Genomic DNA, 19,131 nt, shown 5'->3' with positions numbered 1-19,131 from the left:
GGCTTGTCAGATATCATGTATCATCAATCTAAATGAAAGAACCGTCTCTGCAGCCAGGACCACTTGAGTCTTAGTGACCGTAGAGTATCTAACCCAGGGTTTCAAGCCAACCATTTTGAAGGGCAGATAGAAATCAGCTTAAACTACCAGTTCTTCTTGTTTCAGCAAAAATAACTCCTGCAAATGGAAGTGAAAGGATTCTGAACTCTAGAAATTACATCAGCGGTCATTAGGTTATGCCTTTATGAACCTCACAACGTGGACAGCTCTTTAGTTTTAGAAGTGTGTGTACATCTGTCAAATACTGATATTTTGTTTTTTGTTAATTGTCACAGTAATGATAAGAGAAGCAGTCATGTAAATTATTTGCCAGTGGCAGAATTCTGGATTGCGAAGTTTTTGTTTCTAGAATAGGTGTTTCTCTGTGTAGCACTCAGTCCAGCCCAGGTCTTGTCTAACTGTCCATAAGACTTGGCTACTTAGTTACCAGCCATAATGGCAAATGGAAATTCCCATGTCTTTCAATCACTCAGATCTTCAGGACAGAATAACACTTTGGAAAACCATAATGACCTCCAGAGTCCTTAGACCGACGTCACATGGAGGAATAGTGCCATGGGCCATTAACATAATGCATAACTAACTATATTGTTTGAGTCAAGATTATTTATGGAGTTGGATCTGCATCCTGTTAATAACTCGCTTAGCACAGGGATTCTGATCCTGGAGGTCCACACTGCACACCTGGTGGTCTTTATTACAGTTTAAATATTTAATTAATTGGATTATTGGGTAAAAAGTAAACTCCAGAATATTCATAAGTAAAATATGAATGCAATTATTATATTAAATAAGAGTTCGACTTACGGTATCACCTAGTCTCCATAGAATCATAAGTAGAAACCTCACACTGAGGCTAGGTTCCTATCCCTTTACCTTACATTAGTAATGCAGGGTCACAGCAACAGAAGGGTGAGATCTGGATTTTGAAAGGCACAATATCTTTACAAGTTCTTGTAAATTTTTTAGGTAGATTTGCTATTGCATAAGTTGTTTGGATGTGTAGTTTAATGCCCATTATCCAATGAAAACATGTTGATTTTATTTTTCAGCAGTTTACAGTGATCCATTTCTATATTTATTTTATGACTTTATATGAAAATAAAAATACATTGAGCAAAAACATCAGCCATAAGAAGAAATACATCAGTCATTGCCTTAATATTCAAACATAAACTTTTGACCAGAAATAATTTATGCAGACAAAAGTTGAATCTGAATGTAATTTAAAAAAGCCAGTGGGAATACTGTACAGTTCCATGTGAAGGAACGTTCTTTAAAAGCAGAGTACAATGTTCATTTTCAACAAACAATTGTGGGAGACTAGCCAAGGGGTAATAGTAGATGGTTCTCATGGAACTGTTTCAGCTAGAGCTTAGATTGAAAAAAAACAAACAAACAAACAAACAAACAAACAAACAAACAAACATTCTTAAAACGCCTCCGATTTGAATTTTAAAAGATACTATATCTGCATAACTTCATAATGTGAAGTCTGACACATTTGCATAATGCTTGTAGAATATATTACTTTCAAAATCACTTGCACGCTCTTTATTTTTGATCAAACTTAGATGTTTATATTTATTAGCAAATGATTCTGTCTTTTCTCTTCCTGTACTGCAGGGAAGTTTTTCATTTTGATTGATTTTTTTCTGATCATGACTGATACACGCAAATGACTGTTGCATAAGCGCTACAGCACTGTGCTATTGAGAGAGTTAACTAGGAACACAGTTAACTGTGTTAACATGTCAAATGTCAAGCCTGCTGACGTTCACGAAACAAAATCATAGAAAGTGACTAATACAGTATATACCGCTTATCAAGAGAACAATACCTTTGTATGTTGGAGTCTGGAATAATTCACTGTCTAGGGTGCCCGCAGCAGGCAGTATCTAAGCTAGTGTCCCCATCACTATACTGGGGCATTAGGACTCACACAGACCACAGGATGAGCGTCTCCTACTGATCCCACTAACACCTCTTCCAGCAGAAACCTTAGCTTTCCCAGTAGCTTCAGTACTTTGCCTTGTTGGTTCAGTTTCTTTTGTTGCTTAATATACAGTATACAGTATGGGAAAAGGTGAATGAAATACATCCTGTAAACATACAGTATACTTAATTTATTTTCTTTGTCAGATTATCATTTCATGTATAATTAAATTTAACATAACAAACAAGTAGTAACTGCATTGAAGGCACTGAGCATTGTATATTGAACATATTTCTGCTCTTCGCATTGAATCAAATCGCTGGATTTGAAGTAGTTGCAGAGTTTTAAATATAGAGCAGATACACAAGAGCTGATTAATGAAGGTGACACTAGCAGGCTTATCTTCAGTGTGTTATAAAAACACACTGTTTACACCAGTAAATTACTTTTTTGTTGTTACAGGAGTGATTAGTTTACTTGAAAAACTATTCATCTTAATAAATGAATTCGTAATTTCTTTAAATAAGTGCAGTAGATACACTTTGGTTATTATCATATTGGAATGTAACTTACTGTATAGAAAGTTTAAAATAGACTTAAATAACTGTGAAATACAGTACATTAGTATACATTTTAGGCATGTGTGAATTAGAATATTGAAGATTTGGCCTTATTGAGCTTAATTAGACGTACCTGTATAAATCAAAGTCTGAAGTCTGGAAAAATAACTATCAATGATTCTGCAAATATTTGATAAGATCTACTGTATATATCACTATAAGTAAAGTACCTCATTTTTTTCTTTTCATTTCTATCATACTCACAGCTTTTAAAATACACAAGTGTATTGCTAATAACAAAATCTGTGTAGAAGTGCAGAAATGCAGAATTTTCACTTCAAGGAGTTCCATTTGATCACTTTTTGAAAGCCATGGAGAGGAAACAATTTATTCCATGATACATCCTATACTTTGGACTTACTCACTGTATCTAATGGCACTTTGAATCATTATTGCTGTTATCTGTTATCCAATCAATAGAACATTAAATGCTGTTTCTCTTTTAACTTTCTGTCTTCAACAAGCATTACTTAGCCTTGACAGATAATAATGGCTATAGTGTATGCATTTTAGTGAGCTTTTTTATTTTGTATGTTGATAAAGATAGAGAAGTGATCAGTAGCATCTTGATCAGAGAACGTGAAATTATTTTAATTATTTTGAGGTGTATAATGTAAATGATATCTAAGGACTGTCAGCATTTCTTTAAATTTGAAAAGAACAGCATACACTTTCTAGCCTGGATTATGCAGTGGTTTCAACAACCTGCATTATAATGTCATTGAAACCAATGGAGTATTATTACAACAGGTATTATGTGGGATTCAGAAATACTCTTCATGTGCATGTTCATTAAAGAGCAGTGCAAATTGCAGACCCAAATCATTTTTCCTGCATATATTACTATCTTTCTAAAGAGTCATTGTCACAGTACAATATGTATTATAAATATATTTCTGAATTACAGCTCAAGAAACTGATATTTCTTTATACATTTGGATCTACACTAGCTTATTAGACAAAATGCAAAAGCATCAAAACTATAGAAAAGAAACAAAGTTTATTCAAGATGGAGTCTAAAATTAAGTTTTAATTATTATTAAAGCAAAACTCCACACAGTTAATGTCTCTATGCTAAAGTTTGTAGCATAGAGTGTAGAGGGCACACATTCCTAGTAGACAACCAAGAGTACTGGAGATGAAAGGTCTTTGGATACTACAAGATCCAGAATCCCCAGGTGTCAGAAAAGGAAATGAGACCCAGATGAACTTCCTCCCTTGGGCTGCACCCAGCACTACAAGTTCAAATGGCCACTTTGACAGAGGCTGAGGGGAGATTTGCTGTCTATGAAGATGGAAGACCCTGGAAGTAGTCTTGACAGAAGAGATCATAAACTTTTTTGTTTAAAAAAGCTAGCTGTTATTTGAGAAGAGACCCTGCCCTGGATTTTGAACTCCACTCTACCTTTAAAAAGTGTTACTGTACATGCTGATGGCTTATCTGTCCAGCTGTGAGTAAGAAACTGATGAAGGGAGTTATTGCTGAAACAAAAGAGCTAGTTTTTCCTTTTTTGGTTTTGGTTTTTGACTGTTTTTGTTTTGGGCTGCCAAATAATAAAGTTTATTGTGAAGTAACGTACTTTATACTGTATGTACTGTAGTATAGTTCTTTACTGAGTTATTTAGTTTGTGAGTTTTTACTGAATTAGTGTTTTTGTGTTGTGAACACCCTGCTTTAAAATGCTCCAACAAACACTCTTCCCCTCTGTATCACAATTGCTACTGTAGGTACAGTATAACGGTTATACTGTACCTACAGTAGCAAATATATATATTTATAATTATTATAATGTGTATATTATGCTGTATAAGTATATATTATATAAGTGTAGTTATGCTATAACCTATGATTTGAAACACTTGAGCTGTTGTTAGTTTACACATGTTTTATTGCAGATGTTTCCATTTTAGCCTAATGTATGCCAAGTCTGTTTCACTTTATCGGATCTTTCCCTGTACTGCCAGGCGTGTTTTGTGCTGCAGTTAGTTGATTATTCCTCTAGTTGCAGACAGTTTGTAAGGCCCAATAATGACATTTCATGAAATTAAAATTAGCATTAGAAGAGCAATCTGAACTAAATGCTAGTTTTTATTTAGGAAGATACAGTAATGTTATCCTCCTCATAAAATGCATTTAAAAGTACTGCTATATACACATGTACTTGAACATTTATCACATCTATAAAATTATTTGCTGGATCTCTCTATCATCATGATGGGATACAGAGTTTAAGAGTACTTACTGATCAGAAATTCCAATAAAAATTGAATGGTTGAGTGAAGATTGAACTAGCAAAAAAGATTTGTCATGAGGAGCAATTTCTTGTACAGTGTAATAAATTATATTTTTGAGCTAGAGATAAGATCAATAATGCAATTGCACATACAGTACTTTTTTGATTTTTTGCTGGTGTCAATCTACAGTTTACATTAAAAGTTTTCAGAAAATTCTGTTCTAAAAGCATTGACCTACATACAGCACAGAGTAAGACAAAAGTATTTGTACCCTTCATTGAAACTGCAGTTAGTACTGTATATGGCATGGTTAAATTAGGAAATACAATTGTGTCATTGACTCTGGGTGCCTGAACCCTGAAATGTTCAAGAAATAGAGCCAGGGTTCACAAAAAATTGTGAAACTAAATATGATTATATTTTAATTTATTCTTAGTAGTAACATCAAAACAAACAGACACATTTGCATTACATCTTGCACTTTCCTCAGTGTGCAATGTAGCTATGTGAATTGCATCTTTATATAATCAGTTAAACTGTAATAGTTATAAATTTCAAATCAATCAATCAATTCATCATTATGTGTAAAGCTACTAAAATACAATCAAGGTAACTAAAAAGAACATATCAGTGTCAATGTACAGTTTAGTAAAAACTGCATACTGTATTTAGTAAGATATTGCAAGTCTGTACACAAGCACATACTGTACTGTACATGTGGTATAATAAATCAGTGACATACAGTGTGATGGTTTCATGCAAGCCATGAAAATTCTTGTACAAATTCATGTGTTCTTGTGTTCTGTGCAGAGTGCATATAAAAGAAGCACTTTTACAGCTGAAGCAAGCATTCGTTCTGAAACACTTTGCTCTACGTTTTGTAGATAGATAATACTTTATTAATCCCGTAGGGAAATTGATGTAAAGAGACCTGCCTTGTGTGCTTAGCAGTAATTTTGATGATGGCTCTTTTTGGCTTGGTTCCCTCCATATATACTGTATAAGAATACACTTCCCTATCATGTATATTTAGATATAAATTAAATTCAAACATAAATCTGAAACATTTGTTTGTTTCAGCAAGTGATCTGTACAGTAATTGCTGTGTTTTTGGTTGTTTTGTTCTAATTAAATTTTGTGAACTCCTCTACCAATTGAGTTAGTACCCACCTTCCGGGGTTTATAAGAAAAAAAAATAGCTTTTTGCAGTCCTGTCTGGAAAGCTTAGCATAATTTAGTTGATTCAGTTTTCAGTGTTCAGCTTGCTTTTTGTTTTCATGTGAGAGAACCCCATCTCGTACAGTACCAGTATTAGTTAAAAATAAAGGATGCTGTGAGTCATATGACTGTACTGTATGACGCGGTGGTATACTTTTTTACTTTTTTCTATTGCATTTACACGGACAAGCTCTTGGTGATGGTGGTGACATGGAAAAAAGTTGATTCTTTGCTCGCTGTTTCCCCAGTTAAGAAGGACATGAAAGAAAATAGTCAACAGAAACTGATAAATTGGCTGATATGCTGAGGCAGTCACTAGACATTAACAGGCAACTTGCAAGATGGAGACATCATTGAGGTCACAGATTTCTACAAATCTACAATTATTTAGAATTTGGTCTTGAAAGTGGACTTGGTCTTGAGCAGAAGAACAAAACAAAACCTGAAAAAATGCTGCTGCAGTGAAGCCAGACACTCCAGTATGTAAGGTTACCGAGCCGAAGGACTTCTTCTTCTTCTGCATTAGTATCTTCACTGTGAGTTTCCCAGAGGACCGTGAGCAGATCAGTCCAGTGGTGTATCTGAAACAAGCAATCACTATGTGCTTTCCATATCTGCACTACTTACAAATTATAGATTATTCCCTGATATCTGGTTCACTTAGGAGAATTAAAGGGATTTGCATTATATCACATATTTCTAATGCGTATACTGTAGTCTTCACTTGTTCCATGACTTACAATCCCAGTTAGAGCTACCTGCCTCTTCATTCTGTTTTTAGATGCATTCTTTCATCATTGAATAATGCAATGAAAAATTACCATGTTTATTTTAAATGCTTAAGAAAAAAATGCTACTATTGAAATTTTAAAAAATCTTCGACCTCTCACACCTTGATTGAATCAGGAATTTTATGTACAAACCTATTCTGTCACTGCCTCCGTATAGAGTAAATGTCCCAGGGCTAGCAAATGGTAGCAAAGAGCATGTACTGTAATGTGAGACCTGCAGAGGAACTGGAAAGGAGAAGAAAAAACACAAAAGGAATGCCCAGCGTGGAGTCAACATTACTGTACATGGGGGAGAAAGAAACAACAAATTGCTTAGTGCAGCCGAAGTAGAAAGATGAATGACAGACGAAACAAGGAGGGAATTGCAGTCAAGGAGATGTTTATAGAGGGTGATAGCATGGAATTGAATATCTACTTGATCTTCTCCAAGCTGCAGAGCAATGAACAGTGGCTGGCTGTCCTGTAAAAAAGCGCCTTTCTGTTAGCAGTGCATTTCTCAGCACTTGAGCGTATCTTGCGGTGACCTGTCAGCACGAGCACAGTGAGAGAGAAAAGAAAATCAATGACTCAAAGACCAAACTCATAACGGGCTGTGATTTTGTTTGATCACGTTGGGGTATTAAAAATATAAGGCCTGAATGTAAGGGAATGGCTCTGTTCTGAAAGTAGACATCTGAATATTATACAGAACATTATGTTCGTAATAGATTATTTTCTAACCATACTGTCATAGAATTATCAATCATGAGGCCTTAGCCTTAAAAAGAAATAAAATCAGATGTTGTACACTATTGTTGTGACGAGTGGATGCTTGCTTCGTTGACATATACTGTTTGTTAACCTGACAAAGACCATTTTCAGCCAATTGTATCACCTATTGATTTGTGTTTGTAAATTTACGGTGCTTTTGTTTTTCTGCTCTAAAACAAAAGAATAAGCCTTGCTTGTTTTACCTATTAGCAATAAAGGGTGTGTTTGTTAGACTCATTAGTGCTCTTTTATTGCTATGGGAAAACCCACCTCTCCAAGGGGCACAGAGGCATCTGAGCTGGTGGCATTCCCTCAACATTAATTCTGTGGGACACCTTTACCACAGCTGTCCCTACTCTCTCAGTCATTTTCTAATTATGAATGACCACGAAGCATTTACTAAAGCAAGGTCAAGCCTGGACTTGAATCATAACCAGAAATTTCTCTGATGGAACTTCTCGGCAGCACATTGGCGCAATGGGCTGTAGTGTCTCTTCGGAGCTCTAGGGTTTGACGTTTGACCTTGGGTCATGTCTGTGTGGAGTTCTGGATGTTGGATGTCCTCCCTGTAATCTTGTGGCCTTTCTTTGGGTACTCTGGTTTCCTCCCATCATTCATGTTGTCCAGGTTGCTTACCATCTTTAATTGACTGGAGCCCTAATCAGGGTGTTGACCCATTTTGCTCCCTATGTCTACCAGACTAGATTCTGGCTCACTGCTGCCCTCTATAGAAGAAAACAGGTATTGAAAATGGATGAATGGATGGAAATGCGGTCCTACTGTATACTCTGCCCTGTTTCCTCTTATAATTGCGACACCTTCTATCATTATCAAAAATATAAAGAACAAATACTGTACCAAGAATCTGCTTTTTTAAGTATAATATTTAACATGTACATTTCGAAATAAAACTAACTCTGAAAATTAAAAGTATGTTGAAAATGTGTACCAGCACTGGTAAATCAAAAACACTCCTTTGGCCAAAATGTCTTTGTTTATTAAAGCTTTGATAAAAACAAAAATGATTTGAGACTTCAGAACACACAAAAGTTCTTGCACAGTCTGTTAGTTCAATTTGATTAAAGCAGGTAATTAAATTTTACTTTCCGCACATCATACTAGAGAACCTCTGAAGATGTTTTTTTTTTGCAGGAATTAACGTTTTCAGGTCTGTATCAAATACAGTGCAGACCCAGCTTTGGCAGCAATGACAGTGTTATTACTAATACTGTGATTGCAAGATCTTGATAGATTTCTCGTGTAATTCATTTCTGTCAGAACGTTTGCCCGTTCAAACTTCTGAATGACATAATCTCGCAGTTGATATGACAGCTTCCAAAGTTATCATAAATTTCTTTTGGAATCATACCTAATATGAGAACAAATTATTTTCACTTTGGACTGGATATCTGATAACTTGTTTGCCTAAAACACAGGGATATACACCCCTTTTCACTAGCCATTGTAGCACCTCAGTGTGCCAATTTAGAACTGGAGATCCTAAACACAGCTGCCTCCTTCTTCTGCAGGTCACTTAGGAAGTAAGTACCCCACAAATAAGGTCAGACAGGATTCTAACACAGTGCCATTTTAATAGTTGACTAAGCCATATAAGTAAGTAATGTTACAGATATGCACTACAACTAGAATTGAACCTGTTTTGTAAGTGTCCAATAAATGGAAATGCCTTAATTCACTCAGTCTGGCTGCGGTGCACCTCAGAGTAGCCAGGTGAAATGGGGTGCAAGTGTCCATTGGGAGAACGTTTTTAGAATTTAGGCATGCTGTTCCAAAATTTTCAGTTACATTATATAATCTTTCCATGTACTTCCCGGATAAGTGAATCAGGTCTGGAGATGTTGTGTGGAGCAATACTGTATATACAGTACAAATACCTTTGCCTACTAAAACACAGCTTACAAGGGAACATTCAACTTGTTGAACACACAAATCTGTACATTTTAAATTGGACACTTCATTGATGTGCATACAAACTTATAAAATCAGATTGCATGCACATTCAGGCATGCAAACAGAATTTCAGACAGAAACTGAGTTAAATGGTGGACAATTACTGATGGAATATGCTGGAAAAGCTACCACACTAATCTCATGATTGTCTAGGGGAGTGATTTTACTGTCTTTAGTTGCTTCCAGAATGGGATCGTTCAGCCTGCCTTCATGCTGTGTCTTGGTCAGGAACTCATTCTCATGGTAAAACGAATGATAATACCTCAAAATAAGTGAAATTTAGACCCAGGTCTGGTTTGACCTAACCTGTTTGGTTCCCCTTCAGTCAGAACTGTCAAGCACATGGATTATAAAATGTCTCAATGCAGATGGTAACATTGCAAGACCTGTGTTAATGTAAAATGCATTACCATATTGTGACTGCTACACTTTCATATTTTTGACCTTAACATTTTTCTCCCCAGGTTTCATTGTACATTAACATAAAACCTTGCTGTTCTCACCAGGAGCATTTCAATCTCTTTGTAATAGACAAATCTGGCAGAACACTTTATTTATGCTTTTTTACAACGTATTCCACGAAACCTGGGAAAGAAGGGATTGTTTTTTTCCATTTAAGCAAAAGTACGGTTTTGTCCCGTCTACAGCCTCCGTTGGTAAAAGCTTGCTGAGATAAATGCAGCTCTGTGCCTTATCCTTGACAGCCATTCCTTACTGTGACTGTGCTATCTTTCACAGCAGCCTCCATCACCCCCGATCTCGATCTAAAAAGCTGAAAACCGTAGAGGACGAGAGGGCAGCTAGCAAGCCAGCGGTTACGGAAACAGCAGCTGTAAGAGCTGCTCCTCAAGGCTTCAAGGTCAAGAAGGAGCCCGAGAGGACAGGCAAGAAAGTGGAGCTGCAGGAGATAGGAGAGCTGTCTGCAGAAGAAGTGGAAAGCATTAGTGAAAACCAGCAGGATCACAAGTCCCTGGATGCAATCCAGTTCTCAGGTGAGATAAGGGCTGATTATGTGTCACCCATCAGTTGTGTGCCCGAGCTGTCTTGAAAGCTATAAATCCACTCATGACAAGCTCGACTCGTCTTAAATCACTCGCCCGCCTCCCCTCTCAAGCTCAACTCCTCTATTTTCTCTTGCTTTCTAATAAAGCATGTGGGCAGGAGAAATTGATTGGGATTTCCGATGCATGGAATGACCAGCATATTAAGGCAGTTATCGAATAACTAGAACAAGGGAGGATATGTCATTGATTTAATATTTGTAGTCCATGAAAATATTAAAATATTTTTAGAGTGTAATTGCAGGTGCTTTAGAACTATTGTTATACCTTGAAGAAAATCAATAATTAGCGTTCCTGTAAGGAAACATTTTATGCAGAAATATGACTGCATACAATACATATATGTTTTAAAAGTTTCTGAAGAGATCAGTCATTGGAATACATTTTATATAATAATTGCATAATTAATTATGATCAGTCTATCATAAAAAGATTTTAGGTACAAAATGAAATGGAATACAAATCATTTTTGTACCAAAAGGTTTAATATTGTCTGCATTATTAGTTGAATGGTATTTTAGTCAGTATTCAGTGCCAGTGTCATCTTACTGCAATCATTAATTGCACGTCAATGTAATACATACTGTACAGAATTATTTTTCATTGGGCATTTGATAAAATGAAAACAGGCAAAGTGATCATTATGTAGCAAGGAGGAGAAAAGAAGGAGATTCAATTAATTTTTTTTACCAGGAAACTGAACCTGAACTATCGCTTTTAAGAATATTTGAGTAAAAAGTTTTTTTGTTCCCCAAGTATGCAAGGTGTTTTTAATAGGCCATATAAAATGGCACAAGTAAATTAGCTCTTGTTAAGTGCTTTTAGCATATATTAATTAGATTAGCAAACTAAATTGGGCAGTGAGAGTTTGATTTATTGCTTAACTAACTTGCTTTGTCACTCAGGGGAAAGCCAGATAGAAGCAAGCAAGAAGATATGCATGGTAAAAGTCAACGCAGAGGAGAAACACGGGACTAGATATTCCAGTGAAAGTGGCCAAGATTGCATCCCAACAGAATCCGTCCTCTCTTCCTGTACCGTAAACAAGCAGCAGCCAGAGGTTTCACCTCCGCCAGGAGAGTTGGAAAGGCAGGACGACGCTCTGGTCCTCTCTACTCCCGAAGACACTCGTTCTCCAGCAGCAGACATTGAGATGAAATCCCCTGCCCAAGCTGGATATCTTAAACCACACAGTCCAGTGTCTTGTGGAGAGCTCAAAACTCTATCCCCAGAACAACATCAACACAATAAAGTAAATGCTCAAATGACTGCTTCTTCAGAAGTAGCAGGCAGCAAAGCTCAATCTCCAACATCAGACAGCAGGGATGAGTCCCTCAGTCACATGATTTGTGAGCCAGCAGTTATTCCATCCCCTCCACTGCTGACGAAAGAGCATCCACAGGTCCCAGAGCTCAGTAACTCAAATTCCAAATCCCAGATAATTGGTAGTGATGTTACAGATCTAGACACTGTAATTAAGGGGTCCATTTCAGCAGATGCCGAAGGGACTTCATTAACAACAGCACATAGCTGTGGGCCAGCATGTCATAGCTCTTTAAATTCAGATGATGACAGTGCGTCCGCACCTATTATCAGCAAGGCAGAAAATTCATGGCCCCCAGTTCTTGATAAGGATGGTGTACATTCATATAGTACAGTTTCAATTAATGAGGAACAGAATTCCAGATATGCGATACACAATGAAATGCCTTCTTTGACTCCGGAACTGAGTGATGAGGAACACTCTTTTACTCCCTTGGTCAGCCAAGAGATGCCATCTCTGACTCCAGCAGTATGCGTTGAGGTTAAATCAATGAGTAGTGACATATGCTTCCAAGAAGATCCTACAGCTCCTGTCCTCTGCAGAGAAATCTCCCCTCCTCCCTTGCTGACCAATGAAATGAATTCTTCAGCTGTCGTGCTTTGTAATGTTTCCCATTGTCTGGCACCAGAAAATGCCCTTGAAAGCCATGTCAGTCTGTGTGGATCTCAAATATCCAATGCTGACATGCACACCCTAAATACTCCAGTAAGTCTTGATATGAATACAGTATCCAAAGGAATAAAGGTTGAGGGAGCTTGTCTATCTCAAACAACTCCAGAGGAGCTACAGGCTTTAACTTCTGTCACTAGTGTTACATCCCCAATCTGTGTTAATGAACAACAGGTCTTCAGTGGTCCATCTAGCTGCAGAGAAAACACCTTAAATGTATCATCAAATTCAAATGCGAGCCCTTTACATCCGAAACTCATCAAAGATTTCCATCTTTTTGCGACTGCACTCAGTAAAAAATTGAGCACTCCAGCCGGTGAGGATGGAGCAAAGCCTTCAGGAGAACCAACTGGTGCTCCTTATGACGAGAGCACTCTAACTTCAGTTCCTTCTGACAAATCAGATTCCCAAACACCACAAACAAACAACGCACAGGAAGATCCCATCCCAACAAGTAAAGAAGATTTGAAATCCCATGGCACGTCCGAATTTTGGGATGAGGCTAAGCCCCGAGAAACGGGAATCTGGGGCAGTCTAGGCTCTCAGACCCCAGCGGTTTTGATAGAGAAGGTGAATCCAGAAATTCCAGCAGTTCTGACTGAATTAAAACCAGGAGAACCGATAGCTCACTACAGCCTTAACTGTCAAGCCCAAACATTTTGGCGTGAAGTGGTTCCCCCAGACCTGGCAGAATCGAGTGAAGGAAAGGCACGAGAGAACCCGCATGTTTGGGAGGTGTTGGACTCAGACAAGATGGAACCCTGTGGGAGCGAGTTCAGCCTCCGCAGAGTAGACTCAGAAGCAGCCGAAGCTCTGTCCGTTTGCAGGGAGTTGACTGCACATAGTCAGGGTTCGGGGGCCTTCAGCCTCTATGGGGACCCTGCCCTCCAGAGGTCGTCCTCCCAGGAGAAGGAGTTTGACTCCGACCTGAACACCAGCCGAGAGGAGGAAACAAACAGTGTGTCTACAGAGGAAAACAACCTGAGTGACTTTGACAGTGGAGGAGCTGAGCTGGAGCCTGGAGAGATATCCACGGTAAGGGTTTCTTCCCCATACTAGAGAAAAGAGTCCACACACCTTTATGTCAGTGCCATTTCAGAATAATAAATAAAAGGTAAACGGTAAAAGATTTTAAATTTCAGTATAAAACTATGCACATAACATCCCAATTGTGTGAAATGTTAGAGTTACAGTAAGAATTGTTCCCTTCTTGTTACTGTATGCTCAGCACAGTGACAAGATGACGAGGTCATGATTTGTAATCAAGACAAAGAGTCCGGATTGTAAATAATATGTTGAGTCACGCAAACGCAAAGAGAGAAGTCATTCGAGGAACCGTGCTGGCTATGCTGTCCTTCCGGTTTCTCAATCAGGTGATGATTGAAGTGGGAAGGAGCAAGACCACGAAGAGCTGGCGACTTCCACTGCGGAAGCCTACAGCGAGAGCGGCGCCAAGCGCCGTGAAGCAACAGGCGGGCAGCGACGAAGGTATGTCTCCCAGAAGCCTGTCGCCTGTCTCCGTCTCCCCGACTCATGCTCTGCGACCGCTGCTTGCCAGCGCGTTTTTTTTGGGGAGCAATTGACAGAGAAGCTTCTAGCAGGGCAGGAAAACTCCCGTCAGGTGCTGCTTTCCAAGCAAGCAGACGGGCTTTATAAAAAAAACAGGGCAGTATTCACGGGGGCTGTTGTCTTCAGTTTTGCACACAAGTCTGTGAGAGACTCGGAGGAGAGGGTTATAGTCATTTTACAGGCTTTTGTTGCTGTTCATTTCAAAAAGCAGAAACGTTTGCAGTTCAGGTCATAGGGAAAGGAAGCACCATTCCAGAGTCTCTCTTCTTGAGCAGGGTGTGATCCTGGCTGGCTCTCTTCACTGACCTCAGCCTGCCTTGGCAGTATCAGCGCTAGTGTCTCACCACTGGAGCTGCCCAGTCCGCCTAATTAGACAACAGTGAAACCTGACGTCCAGCTGAATGTTTCATAAAGCTCAGTGAGACTTTAGTGTGCATCGCTTCTATCACTGAAGGAGCCTAATTGTGATCCAGTATATGTCTGACAAATATTAATTGGCATCTGCCCTGAAAATTCCTTTCTTTTATGGCCTGAAGTTGGACTGTCCACCCAAGTCCTGTTTCACCATTTAGGATTGTCTACCCCTGTGAATAACTTTTTTTCTCCCAAAGGTGCTTTCTGTCCAGAGACCAGCTTCTGACTTAGAGACCTGCTTATTTTCGTGGTTTGTGACTGTAACAGTTCACTGTTTATAAGAAATAGATACAAAAAACTTAGGTACAATTACAGTTTATAGAAGTTAGAAATGAAGCCCATCAGCACGGTGGTGTTTGGAAGGAGAAAGGAAATTTTCTTTATGTAATTGTAGTGCACAATATAAGGGAATGTGATGTTGATTATGTGACACGAGATGTAATTCAACTTTATTGAGCTTCCTTCTTAGTAGCACATTTAATATATTTCATAGCTTGAGATCAATCAAGTTTTTTTTGCAATTATGAGTGATAATTAAAAGGAAATAAATGCTGTAGTTTGAAGGAGATTTTCTTCTCCTTATGAGCAGGATTCTGTTCATCTACTTTGTCTAATACAACAGGCTCAATTTTCACTGTAATTAATATCTTCAATGTATTGTGTGCTGTACATGGTAAAATACAGTATTCACTTTAGCTTGAAATATTTTAATAATTTAAAAAAATTAGCCCTGCCGTCAGAAATTCTGCATTAACTATTTTTACAAATTCTGAATAACTATGATTTCTCAGGTTTAAAGAAAATGTGTGATTATGTGCACCTAAAAAATTGACAAAAGATACAGTATGTCCTCTAAGGATATAGACCAATTATACAAGTTTCTAAGCAAGTAAAGCTTTAATTGTTTCAGCTGGTGACACCAAGATTCACTCTTAAACAGTTGCTCTCATGCTTTTATGTGCACATTGACAGATGTGTTTCCTATTGCAAACACAGCTAGATTCATTCAGTTTTTGCTATTCAGTTTTTTACACAGTCTAGCTAGACTCGAAAACATGTGCATGGGTTGTTAGGTGGTTTAGTTTTACTGTACTCTTGACATGTTTTGTAACCTAGTTACTTTCCCTTTCATGCGTCTTCTTTCTATACCTAAAAGAACTGCTGCTAGTATTGGAAAAAAAAATAGAGAAAGCATGGCCAACAAACAAAAGCAGAAAGGTCACTGAAACCACAGTGATTTGGGTCATCTTTCAGATGCCTGCTCTAGTCTCTTAAATCGTAAACTGCTGCAGTATACTCTGGGTCGGTTACAAAGCAAATTCATTTTATTTACCTGAAGAGAATTAAAAGTGCGTGTTGTGAACCCATGGATGGTCTCAGCTTTGAAAACCTGTCTGCTTTAACATTTTTAATTAAATATAACTGTTTCACTCTACAGACACCATTTACAAATTGTGGTACTTATTGCATTTCTGTAATTAATTCAGAGAAATAATGGGAGGACTGGTGAGGTTCTGTAATATTTTCATAAGAATAACGGGTCTGTTTATGGATCATATTTCTTCTCACTCAGGGACCAAGGTGGGCTTGTGCCTTCAGAACTCCTATAGCCAGATATTGTCCAAATGAGACTGTATTATAGAATATTAATATCGACATTTTCATTTTTTTACCAGATTTCTCTTTGGCTGGTTCTGAGCTTGTGAATTGATTCCTGAAGGAGATAAATTGAAATTTACTAACTTTGATCATGAATGGTGAAAGCAAAGGAAAAAGAATCAATACAGCCTGTAAAAGGTTAGGGAGAACAAGCTTTCATAATTGAATGTGTAAAAAGAGCCGGCTTGTGCAGAGTGCCCTTAACAACACCATAATGGCCATTAATTTGTATGAAACAAGCACCGGGAAAGCAGAAAGTGCAGGAGAAAGACCCATATTAGACAGGAAAAGCCATTTTCTCTTGAGTATTGAGTGCATTTTTTTCTTAAATCTTTTATTTATGTCCGTAGGGTGTTATGTTTTTATCTACTGTTTTTCTCCAGGTCACACATTGCTTCTTACATGTTGTGTTTCTCATGTTTCTATACCAAATGGACCAGCTTCCAGGCTTATTCACACTGGAAGAAAGAAAATCTGAAAGTGGTGTGCATTAATAAACTGTAATCCACTTGAAGGTCTTTATTTACTTCGTTTTGTTTAAAGTTTTGGGAAACAGTAGTGTGAGGAGCCCTAACACAGATCAGCTCGTTTCAGCACACACATGCCTACATCAGGATGGAACATAAAACATTTAGATATTATGTAATGAAGGTAATTAACAATTATTTATGTAAAAACAATTAGATGCAGAATCGAAATACTCGCTATTAGTGGTGTTATGTAATTATCGTGAATAACTGTTATCGTTGTCATCAAATGAAATTGTTTTTTTTTTTATTCCAAATTGTGATGTGGACAACAAATACATGCAGTATATAGTCTGACTACAGTAAAAAAAACACAATTTAATTCATTCATGAAATCTTTATGATTTTATCACCATTCAGCTTCATAAATACAGTAATAAAACCATTATGTGTTTTAATAGCATAATTCACACTCTGACTTCTGACCTTCTGCTCCTTGAGTCTCTGTTGTATGTACTGTACTCAGCAAAAACTATATTACAGTTAATAAATTATGTGATTTCAAACCACAGACCTCTATGAGGATGGCAAAATTAACCAAAATAAACTATCTTACCACAAAAATCCCAACTAACACTTACAATGACCTTTAATCCAATCATGTAACTTTCAGGATCATTGTTAAATCACTCGGACTCAATTTAAGCTTTAAATTCTGGGATTGTTGAAAAACAATTTCGAAGGAGTGTTTCTACAAAATCTGCAAATGTACAATCGCTCTGTAACACATTCCAGTTTTTTAAGATAATATTCCTAATCAGTGACCTAAATAAGTGCAGATTTTTTTTACTTAAGCTTTCTTTCCAAAGTTTAACAAATTATTCTTGTCTTTTAATCTCCACAAATGATTGTCCTGTTAACGTTGGTATTATCATAACCTCTTTCAACAAGGCCATTAAATTGAGGTACGTTTACCTTTATTGGATCATTTGTAAAAGCTTTCTTCATGTAACTTCGTTTCAGCACTAGACTACATGAAACAAGATGGAGATATATTGAAGCATACGATGTTAAATAACTTAATTGCCTCTGGGGTTTTAGTTTTTCCATTTCTGTTTTTTTTTTAAATGATGCCTAGTGGTGTTATTCTTTAATTTATATCGTTAATGTCTTTTTATTCAGCCTCCAGTACCTTCTGCCCTATCTAATCTTTCCTACCATGTTCAGCTAACGCTTGAACACTGAAGACAGATTTAAAATCACACACAGGGGAGTTTTAAAATGAACTTCATGTCACACTAAATTTGTCTGTATTTACTCTGTTCGGAGACCATTATTTAAGCTTATAAAGGTCAAAGCACCACAGAAAGAGTGGGAAGACACTGGACATTAATATGTCTGAGAAAATGATGGCTGAAAAATGCCAAAGTCTGCCTCCACGTCTGTTTATGTGAGTGACAGTCCAAATGACAGATCACAGTGTGTCTAGCAACTTGGAGGAAAGTGGCCCTCGGGGTAAAAGATCTTGCAGGGTCAGGCTTATGAAGGTATAAAGGAATAATGAGGCTATGAAGAGTCATTTTAATATTCTCTGTCTTGTTTATTTCTCTGCATAGTCACTTCTAGTGGACCTATAGTACAGCCTCTTTCTCATTTTTCCTTCAGGCAGTCTTATATTCTGTGGCCTCACATACACAAATTGGAAACGGGAGACAAATGTAAAAAAAAAACAACGAATTTTGGGAGGAAGTATTATATTTACAGCATAAGGAACAGGCAAGGTTTGACACTACTAGGTGGTTTGCTGTGATACTGTGAATTTCAGTCATATAAACTGATCCTAGTTTCTATATCTTTACATTGGATTTAAGTGTCTGAACCAGCGTCATACAGTATTTTGATCCCAAGTTGTCTTGGAAGATATAAGCACTTTGACAGGACATGTTTTTCTGAATTAGAATGTTAATCAAGTGTTCACAGTTGCTTCAGGGCTTGTGTCCAATGATTGTTATGGCTATAAAACATTATTTCAGAATTCCTTAATTTGATCTTAGTTAATACGAAGGTCAGAGTGCAGGCAATTTTTATGTTTTGGCATCAGCCTAAAACCATCTGTGTTTGTGTGAATTTGTGACGAGACCCCAGTGTTAGTGGTGACAAAAATGTCAGTGAAAGTAGAATTAAGATTTTTTTAACAGTTTGCAGTTGTACTGTACATGTGGACATATCTTTTAAGAAATTAGAAACTTGATCTTAAGATGGTTAGGTATCACTGACCACTGACTAGTATAATAGGAAGAAAACTAAACTCTTTGTATTTTCAACCCTTTACAGAAATAAAAAAACCTTGAACATATACTGTACAGTATATGGCTTTACTGTATTTA

The 19,131-nt window shown here is 37.4% G+C and overlaps 1 protein-coding gene across 7 annotated transcripts in view; it reads left to right on the top strand.

The window, feature by feature from the left end:
* Window positions 1-19,131, top strand: part of kdm4c (lysine (K)-specific demethylase 4C) — a 209,372-nt gene that overhangs the window by 115,528 nt on the left and 74,713 nt on the right. For 5 of the 7 annotated variants that reach the window (XM_015345786.2, XM_015345785.2, XM_015345789.2 and 2 more), the window contains 3 exons: window positions 10,320-10,573; window positions 11,548-13,670; window positions 14,009-14,123. In XM_015345786.2, the coding sequence (XP_015201272.2) occupies window positions 10,320-10,573; window positions 11,548-13,670; window positions 14,009-14,123 (2,492 nt within the window). The remainder of the gene's footprint in view (window positions 1-10,319; window positions 10,574-11,547; window positions 13,671-14,008; window positions 14,124-19,131) is intronic. The other 2 variants (XM_015345788.2, XM_006630063.3) reach the window with 1 other exon arrangement.

Source organism: Lepisosteus oculatus, chromosome 1 (genome assembly GCF_040954835.1).
Source record: "Lepisosteus oculatus isolate fLepOcu1 chromosome 1, fLepOcu1.hap2, whole genome shotgun sequence".
Lineage (NCBI taxonomy): Eukaryota > Metazoa > Chordata > Actinopteri > Semionotiformes > Lepisosteidae > Lepisosteus > Lepisosteus oculatus.
This window is presented reverse-complemented; position numbering and strand designations above follow the sequence as displayed.